The following is a 10000-nucleotide window of genomic DNA, read 5'->3' on the forward strand; positions in this document are numbered from 1 at the left end:
GTTGGCGGGACGTGGGGGAGGGGGAGGTGGGGGGGAGGGGGAGGTGGGGGTTGGCGGGACGAGGGGGAGGGGGAGGTGGGGGGAGGGGGAGGTGGGGGTTGGCGGGAGGAGGGGGAGGGGGAGGTGGGGTTGGCGGGACGAAGGGGAGGGGGAGGTGGGGTTGGCGGGACGAGGGGGAGGTGGTGTTGGCGGGACGTGGGGGAGGGGGAGGTGGGGGGAGGGGGAGGTGGGGGTTGGCGGGACGAGGGGGAGGGGGAGGTGGGGGGAGGGGGAGGTGGGGGTTGGCGGGAGGAGGGGGAGGGGGAGGTGGGGTTGGCGGGACGTGGGGGAGGGGGAGGTGGGGTTGGCGGGACGAGGGGGAGGGGGAGGTGGGGTTGGCGGGACGAGGGGGAGGGGGAGGTGGGGTTGGCGGGACGTGGGGGAGGTGGGGTTGGCGGGACGTGGGGGAGGGGGAGGTGGGGTTGGCGGGACGAGGGGGAGGGGGAGGTGGGGTTGGCGGGACGAGGGGAGGGGGAGGTGGGGTTGGCGGGACGTGGGGAGGTGGGGTTGGCGGGACGTGGGGGAGGGGGAGGTGGGGTTGGCGGGACGAGGGGGAGGGGGAGGTGGGGTTGGCGGGACGAGGGGGAGGGGGAGGTGGGGTTGGCGGGACGAGGGGGAGGGGGAGGTGGGGTTGGCGGGACGAGGGGGAGGGGGAGGTGGTGTTGGTGGGGGGAGGGGGAGGTGGTGTTGGTGGGGGAGGGGGAGGTGGGTTGGCGGGACGAGGGGGAGGGGGAGGGGGAGGTGGTGTTGGCGGGGGGAGGGGGAGGGGGAGGTGGGGTCGGCGGGATGAGGGGGAGGGGGAGGTGGGGGGAGGGGGAGGTGGGGTTGGTGGGACGAGGGGGAGGGGGAGGTGGGGTTGGTGGGACGAGGGGGAGGGGGAGGGGGAGGGGGAGGTGGGGTTGGCGGGACGAGGGGGAGGGGGAGGTGGGGTTGGTGGGACGAGGGGGAGGGGGAGGGGGAGGGGGTGGGGGTGGGGGTGGGGGCTCGGTGGCCGACTCCTGCTCCTATTGCCGATGTCCTTATGTTCCCTCTCCAGGCTGGTGCTGTATTTCCCTGGAGGCCAGTTCCTGGTGTTCTATAACTGCCGGATCAACGTGTGTCCCGGCCCTCCGGCTGATCCCAGCTCCGACATCCTCCGCCCGGACTTCAACCGGGAGCGAGCCCTGCGGGCCCTGCAACTAGCCCAGCCTGTCTGCTACACCCTGCTCAACCAACAGCTCTTCTCCGGGCTGGGTCAGTGAGTGCGGGGCGGGCGGGGTGGGAGGGAGCTATATGTGGGGCGGGGGGGGGGTTGGGGGAGACTGGGGGGTAAAGGGCGGAGGAGGGAGGGAGGGGGGGGGCGGGGGGGTGGGGAGAAGAAAGGAGAGAGAGAGAGAGAGAGAGAGAGAGAGAGAGAGAGAGAGAGAGAGAGAGAGAGAGGAGACTATACTAGTTAAACTAATATAACTAAATAATCATTGAATAAAGATTTTAACTAATTAATTAAATGAATAAAAGAAGGCTAGACTAAGATAGGTCCTCAGAGGGTTGTAAATCTGTGGAATTCTCTGCCCCAGAGAGCTGTGGAGGCTGGGACATTGAATATATTTAAGGCGGAGATAGACAGATTTTTGAGCGATAAGGGAGTGAAGGGTTATGGGGAGCGGGCGGGAAAGTGGAGCTGAGTCCTTGATCAGATCAGCCATGATCTTATTAAATGGCGGAGCAGGCTCGAGGGGCCGAATGGCCGACTCCTGCTTCTGTTTCTGATGTTCCTATGCTCTTATGCAGTGCAGTAGATATAATTTATCTAGATTTTCGAAAGGCCTTCGATAAGGTACCCCATAATAGACTGATGGACAAGGTCAGAGAATGCAGAGTCAGGGACAAGTCGCAGAATGGATCGTTAGCTGGCTTCAGGACAGAAAGCAGAGAGTGGGGGTAAAGGGAGCTATTCACAGGGGCAGAAGGTGGGTGGTGGTGTTCCACAAGGATCAGTGCTGGGACCGCTGTTGGTCACCATTTATATTAACGATTGGAATCACAAACACAATTTCTAAATTTGCAGATGACACCAAGTTGGGTGACAGTCAATACTGAGGGGTCTGTAACACATTACAGGGGGACATTAATAAACTTACAGAATGGGCAAAGAATTGGCAAATGTTCAACACAGATAAATGTAAGGTATTATATTTTGGTAGGAAGAATAGGGAGGTCACTTATTACTGGGAGGGTGGAGTCTGGGTTGGATAGAGGAACAAAGGGATCTCGGATACAAATACACAAATCACTAAACGTTGTGACACAGGTTAGCGAGGTCATAAAAAGCAAACCCAGCACTCGGGTTTATTTCTGGAGGGGTAGAATTGAAAAGTCGGGAAGTTATACTGAACCTTGGTTAGACCACAGAGCACTGCGTACAGTTCTGGTCACCATATTATAAACAGGATATAGAGGCACTGGAGAGGTGCAGAGAAGATTTACAAGGATGATACCAGAAATGCGAGGGTTACATATCAGGAAAGGATGGACAGGCTTGGGTCTCTTTTCTCTTGAAAAAAGGCTGAGGGGTGATCTAATAGAGGTCTTTAAAATGGTGAAAGGTTTGATCGAGTGGATACAGAGAGAATGTTCCCACTTGTGGGGAAGAGTGTAACTAGAGGCCATCAATATAAGATAGTCACCCAGAAATCCAATGGGGAATTCAGGAGAAACTTCTTTACCCAGAGAGCGGTGAGAATGTGGAACTCGCTGCCACAGGGAGGGGTTGAGGCGAATAGTATCGATACATTTATGAGGGAGAAGGGAATAGAGGGTTATGCCGATAGATTTAGATGGGGAAAGACGGGAGGAGGCTCGAGTGGAGTATAAATGCCGGCATGGACTGGTTGGGCCCAATGGCTTGTGACCGTGCCGTATATCCCGTGTAATCCTGTGTTATTGATAAACTCTTGCTGTAACCCATCACACACCGAGTGCATGAGATTATTTCCATATTTACGAAAGGATATACTTGCTTTGGAGGCTGTTCAGCGAAGGTTCACTCGGTTGATTCCAGGGATGAGAGGGTTGACTTATGAGGAAAGGTTGAGGAGGTTGGGCCTCTACTCATTGGAATTCAGAAGAATGAGAGGGGATCTTATCGAAACGTATAAGATTATGAGAGGGCTTGACAAGGTGGATGCAGAGAGGATGTTTCCACTGATGGGGGAGACTAGAACTAGAGGGCATGATCTTAGAATAAGGGGCCGCCCATTTCTTCTCTGAGGATTGTAAATCTGTGGAATTCACTGCTTCAAAGAGCTGTGGAAGCTGGGACATTGAATAAATTTAAGACAGAAATAGACAGTTTCTTAAACAATAAGCAGATAAGGGGTTATGGGGAGCGGGCGGGGAAGTGGAGCTGAGTCCATGATCAGATCAGCCATGGTCGTATTAAATGGCGGAGCAGGCTCGAGGGGCAATATGGCCAACTCCTGTTCCTAATTCTTATGTTCTTATTAGCAAATACACAAAAGCTCACAAATACCGGACTGGTTGGGTCCTGTGTGCCCACACCTGCCTAAGGAAGATCAGTAAATGTTGCAGAGTGACTGGTGTGCTGTACCTGGGATAGTTACATCTCCCTAACAGGACATTACTACACCAGTAGTACGTGTCTACGTGTCTACGTGTCTACGTGTCTACGTGTCTACGTGTCTACGTGTCTACGTGTCTACGTGTCTACGTGTCTACGTGTCTACGTGTCTACGTGTCTACGTGTCTACGTGTATGGGTGCATGGGCATTATACCAAGTGATATTACTGCTCTCTTCCCCAGTGCACGGGTAACTCCTGCTCATCATTGTTCTCTCCACCCGAGTGCCCATGGCCGTTGGACTGCCCTTCTCCTGTCGCTGCTCAATATTTATTACAGCGAGGTCGATTCACCCCCTGCACCCCGCTCTACACCGCGACTGACTGGCACCAATACACTTCTCCCCTCCTTCCCCATTGTCTCGGCTCAGAGACGGACCTCACCCTGACTAACCCCAATAACTCTCCTAAAGTTCGTTTAATAAACATGTATAGGTGGATAGCTATTCGACCTGGTGTGTCTGCTCTTCCCACACCTTTCGCTGCTCTCTATCCTGTCCCCTGACCACCTTCCCCATGGTTGCCGCAAAGCAAATCAAAAGTCCGTCTGCAAGTCAGATCTCCAGGCCCAAGCTCCCAGTGTAGCAGTGTGGAGATCCCGCAGGCTGCCTGTGTATTCCCTCTGGGGGCAGGGCTTGATGATGTGCTCCAGGGTCTGACTAGGAGCTCCACAGTCACCCGATGGGGAGGCTTTAATCTCCCACCCCTGGAGAAGGTGGCAGCATCGACCGGGACCGGTTCTGAGGCGGTCGATGGTTGCCCAATGTTTGTGAGGAAGGTTTGATCCTTCAGGTTGTACTGTGGGCCCCTCTGTGAAGGCTGCCTATCCCCCTTCGCCCCTCGGCCGTTTTCCCCCCCCCCCCGACTTTCCCCCGTGCCCTCTGACCCTTCTGCACCCTGACACCCCCCCTTGACTCTTACCCCCCCCGACTTTCCCCCGTGCTCTCTGACCCTTCTGCACCCTGACCTTTCTGCACCCTGACACCCCCCTTGACTCTTACCCCCCCCCGACTTTCCCCCGTGCTCTCTGACCCTTCTGCACCCTGACACCCCCCTTGACTCTTACCCCCGCCCTGACTTTCCCCCGTGCACTCTGACCCTTCTGCACCCTGACACCCCCTTGACCCTTAACCCCCCCCGACTTTCCCCCGTGCCCTCTGACCTTTCTGCACCCTGACACCCCCCTTGACTCTTACCCCCCCTGACTTTCCCCCGTGCGCTCTGACCCTTCTGCCCCCTGACACCCCCCTTGACCCTTACCCCCCCCCGCCCCTACACTCTCACCCTCTCTTCCCCCGCCCCCCACCATTCCCGGTTAGTTTCCATGCCTCACTGTGTTGCTCTCCCTCTATCCGCAGGTAATATTATTAAGAACGAGGTGCTGTATCTGTCCGCGATTCACCCCATGTCGCTGGGCTCCCTGCTGGGTGTGGAGAAGCTGCAGACTCTCCTGGAGCAGGCCATCCAGTTCAGCAATGGGTGGCTGGACAACAAGCTGAAGGGGAAAGGCCTGCAGTACCACATCTACCAGAAGGGCCAGTGCCCTCAGGGACATGCGGTGGAGAGGGCAGAGCTTGGACCCACGCCAGGTCGCCAGAGACCCACCTGGTGGTGCCCTGTGTGCCAACCCGCCGTGCCGTGAGCCAGCGACTGGGCCCCAGGGTGTGGGAAGCCTGGCTACCGAGATGACCAGGGGCTCGGGGGGGTGTCTCTGATCTCTGATCTCTAATTTGTGGCTTGCCAGCTTGTTGTTAATGTTTGTGTATAAATAAAAAGACACTTTGTGAAACCGAGGCCTGTTCTCTTTTGGGACCCCAACCCACTTCTCATGGTTGGGGCATGGAGTTTGGGGGCCAGGGTTTAGACCGGGTGTTAGTGAAGACAAACGTAGGTCCCTTGCAGTCAGAATCAGGTGAATTTATAACGGGGAACAAAAAAATGGCAGAACAAATACTTTGGTTCTGTTTTCACGAAGGAAGACACAAATAATCTTCCGTAAATACTAGGGGATCGAGGGTCGAGCGAGAAGGAGGAACTGAAGGAAATCCTTATTAGTCAGGAAATTGTATTAGGGAAATTGATGGGATTGAAGGCCGATAAATTCCCAGGGCCTGATGGTCTACATCCCAGAGTACTTAAGGAAGTGGCCCTAGAAATAGTGGATGCATTGGTGATTATTTTCCAACAGTCTATCGACTCTGAATCAGTTCCTATGAATTGGAGGGTAGCTAATGTAACACCACTTTTTAAAAAAGGAGGGTGAGAGAAGACAGGGAATTATAGACCGGTTAGCCTGACATCGGTAGTGGGGAAAATGTTGGAATCAATTATTAAAGATGTAATAGCAGAGCATTTGGAAAGCAGTGACAGGATCGGTCCAAGTCAGCACAGATTTGTGAAACATAAAAACATAGAAAATAGGTGCAGGAGTAGGCCATTCGGCCCTTTGAGCCTGCACCGCCATTCAATAAGATCATTCAATCTCAGTACTCCTTTCCTGCTTTCTCTCCATACCCCTTGATCTCTTTAGCTGTAAGGGCCATATCTAACTCCTTCTTGAATATATCCAATGCACTGGCATCAACAACTCTCTGCAGCAGGGAATTCCACAGGTTAACAATTCTCTGAGTGAAGAAGTTTCTCCTCATCTCGGTCCTAAATGGCCTACACCTTATCCTAAGACTGTGTCCCCTGGTTCTGGACGTCCCCAACATCGGGAACATTTTTCCTGCATCTAACCTGTCCAGTCCCATCAGAATCTTATACGTTTCTATGAGATCCCCTCTCATCCTTCAAAACTACAGTGAATAAAGGCCCAGTTGATCCAGTTTCTCCTCATATGTCAGTCCAGCCATCCCTGGAATCAGTCTGGTGAACCTTCGCTGCACTCCCTCAATAGCAAGAACGTCCTTCCTCAGATTAGGAGACAAAAACTGTACACAATATTCCAGGTGAGGCCTCACTAAGGCCCTGTACAACTGCAGTAAGACCTCCCTGCTCCTATACTCAAATCCCCTAGCTATGAAGGCCAACATACCATTTGCCTTCTTCATCGCCTGCTGTACCTGCATGCCAACTTTCAATGACTGATGAACCATGACATCCAGGTCTCGTTGCACCTCTCCTTTTCTGAATTTGCTGCCATTCAGATAATACTCTGCCTCTGTGTTTTTGCCCCCAAAATGGATAACCTCATATTTATCCACATTATACTGCATCTGCCATGCATTTGCCCACTCACCTAACCTGTCCAAGTCACCCTGCACCCTCACAGCTCACACCGCCACCCAGTTTAATGTCATCTGCAAACTTGGAGATATTACACTCAATTCCTTCATCTAAATCATTGATGTATATTGTAAAGAGCTGGGGTCCCAGCACTGAGCCCTGCGGCACTCCACTAGTCACTGCCTGCCATTCTGAAAAGGACCCGTTTATCCCGGCTCTCTGCTTCCTGTCTGCCAACCAGTTCTCTATCCACGTCAGTACATTACCCCCAATACCATGTGCTTTGATTTTGCACACCAATCTCTTGTGCGGGACCTTGTCAAAAGCCTTTTGAAAGTCCAAATACACCACATCCACTGGTTCTCCCTTGTCCACTCTACTAGTTACATCTTCAAAAAATTCCAGAAGATTCATCAAGCATGATTTCCCTTTCTTAAATCCATGCTGACTTGGACCGATCCTATCACTGCTTTCCAAATGTGCTGCTATTTCATCCTTAATGATTGATTCCAACATTTTCCCCACTACTGATGTCAGGCTAACCGGTCTATAATTACCATTTTCTCTCTCCCTCCTTTTTTTAAAAGTGGTGTTACATTAGCTACCCTCCAGTCCATAGGAACTGATCCAGAGTCGATAGACTGTTGGAAAATGATCACCAATGCATCCACTATTTCTAGGGTCACTTCCTTAAGTACTCTGGAATGCAGACAATCAGGCCCCAGGGATTTATCGCCCTTCAATCCCATCAATTTCCCAAACACAATTTCCCACCTAATAAAGATATTGTTCAGTTCCTCCTTCTCACTAGACCCATTGTCCGCTAGTACATCCAGAAGGTTATTTTTGTCTTCTGTCGTGAAGACAGAACTAAAGTATTTGTTCAATTGGTCTGCCATTTCTTTGTTCCCCATTATAAATTCACCTGAATCCGACTGCAAGGGACCTACGTTTGTCTTCACTAATCTTTTTCTCTTCACATATTTATAGAAGCTTTTACAGTCAGTTTTTATATTCCCTGCAAGCTTCCTCTCGTACTCTATTTTTCCCCTCTTAATTAAACCCTTTGTCCTCCTCTGCTGAATTCTAAATTTCTCCCAGTCCTCAGGTTTGTTGCTTTTTCTGGCCAATTTATATGCCTCTTCCTTGGTTTTAACACTATCCTTAATTTCCCTTGTTAGCCACGGTTGAGCCACCTTCCCTACACTATACAGCATCTGCCATGCATTTGCCCACTCACCTAACCTGTCCAAGTCACCCTGCAGCCTCTTAGCGTCCTCCTCACAGCTCACACAGCCACCCAGTTTAATGTCATCTGCAAACGTGGAGATATTACACTCAATTCCTTCATCTAAATCATTAATGTATATTGTAAAGGGAAATCATGCTTGACAAATCTTCTAGAATTTTTTGAGGGTGTAACTAGTAGAGTGGACAAGGGAGAACCAGTGGATGTGGTGTATTTAGACTTTCAAAAGGCTTTTGACAAGGTCTCACACAAGAGATTGGTGTGCAAAATTAAAGCACATTGGGGGTAATGTATTGATGTGGATAGAGAACTGGTTGTCAGACAGGAAGCAAAGAGTTGGGATAAACGGGTCCTTTTCAGAATGGCAGGCAGTAACTCGTGGAGTACTGCAGGGTTCAGTGCTGGGACCCCAGCTATTTACAATATACATTAATGATTTGGACGAAGGAATTGAATGAAATATCTCCACGTTTGCAGATGGCACTAAGCTGGGTGGAAGTGCGAGCTGCGAGGAGGATGCTAAGAGGCTGCAGGGTGACTTGGACAGGTTAGGTGAGTGGGCAAATGCATGGCAGATGCAGTATAATGTGGATAAATGTGAGGTTATCCACTTTGGTGGCAAAAACACAAAGGCAGAATATTATCTGAATGGTGACAGATTAGGAAAAGGGAAGGTTCAACGAGACCTGGGTGTCATGGTACATCAGTCATTGAAGGTTGGCATGCAGGTACAGTAGGCGGTGAAGAAAGCAAATGGCATGTTGGCCTTCATAGCGAGGGGATTTGAGTACAGGGGCAGGGAGGTGTTACTACAGTTGTACAGGGCCTTGGTGATGCCACACCTGGAGTATTGTGTACAGTTTTGGACTCCTAACTTGAGGAAGGACATTCTTGCTATTGAGGGAGTGCAGCGAAGGTTCACCAGACTGATTCCCGGGATGGCAGGACTGACATATGAGGAAACACTGGATCAATTGGGCTTGTATTCACTGGAGTTCAGAAGGATGAGAGGGGACCTCATAGAGACATATAAAATTCTGACGGGAATGGACAGGTTAGATGCAGGAAGAATGTTCCCGATGTTGGGGAAGTCCAGAAACAGGGGTCACAGTCTTAGGATAAGGGGTAAGCCATTTAGGACCGAGATGAGGAGAAACTTCTTCACTCAGAGAGTGGTGAACCTGTGGAATTCCCTGCTGCAGAGAGTTGTTGATGCCAGTTCATTGGATATATTCAAGAGGGAGTTAGATATGTCCCTTACGGCTAAAGGGATCAAGGGGTATGGAGAGAAAGCAGGAAAGGGGTACTGAGGGAATGATCAGCCATGATCTTATTGAATGGTGGTGCAGGCTCGAAGGGCCGAATGGCCTACTCCTGCACCTATTTTCTATGTTTCTATTACCCTTATCTACCCTTTCTGTTACTTGCTTGAAGAATTGGATGAGGTTGGTCAGGCAGGACATTGCTGTTAGAATTCGGCTCACTTTATTATATTTTCAGTCTCTGGATGTTTTTCTGTTGTATCTTTGAGTAAGGATTCCATTATCTCCCCCCCACCCCCCCACTGTGAAGTTAACCAGTCGGTAGTTCCTGGGCTTGTGTAGTATGTAGGGATCAGCTCACTGGCAGCACCCCTCTGGCACCATTGTCCCGCGGCTGGGCCTCAAACCGGCTTTTACGGTGCGCCGCTCCTGCGAGGTTTACGGTTCCCGCGCCGCTCCTGCGAGGTTTACGGTTCCCGCGCCGCTCCTGCGAGGTTTACGGTCGATGGGCGGAGCGAGCATGGCGTTAGCTCTTCGCTGATTGGTCGCTCTCTCACTGGCGGCCTGGCCAGTTGTGGGCGTCCCGCGCTCGGATTGGCTGTTG

General features: G+C 51.7%; 1 protein-coding gene across 1 annotated transcript in view; it reads left to right on the plus strand.

Moving 5' to 3' along the window:
• Positions 1-5354, plus strand: part of LOC139244110 (GPN-loop GTPase 1-like) — a 60265-nt gene extending 54911 nt beyond the window's left edge. Inside the window, exons 9-10 of the mRNA XM_070870982.1 lie at positions 1076-1272; positions 5016-5354. Of these exons, the coding sequence (XP_070727083.1) occupies positions 1076-1272; positions 5016-5299 (481 nt within the window). The 3' untranslated portion in view covers positions 5300-5354. The remainder of the gene's footprint in view (positions 1-1075; positions 1273-5015) is intronic.
• Positions 5355-10000: the final 4646 nt, after the last annotated feature.

The sequence above is a fragment of the Pristiophorus japonicus genome, unplaced genomic scaffold, assembly GCF_044704955.1.
Source record: "Pristiophorus japonicus isolate sPriJap1 unplaced genomic scaffold, sPriJap1.hap1 HAP1_SCAFFOLD_204, whole genome shotgun sequence".
Classification (NCBI taxonomy): domain Eukaryota; kingdom Metazoa; phylum Chordata; class Chondrichthyes; family Pristiophoridae; genus Pristiophorus; species Pristiophorus japonicus.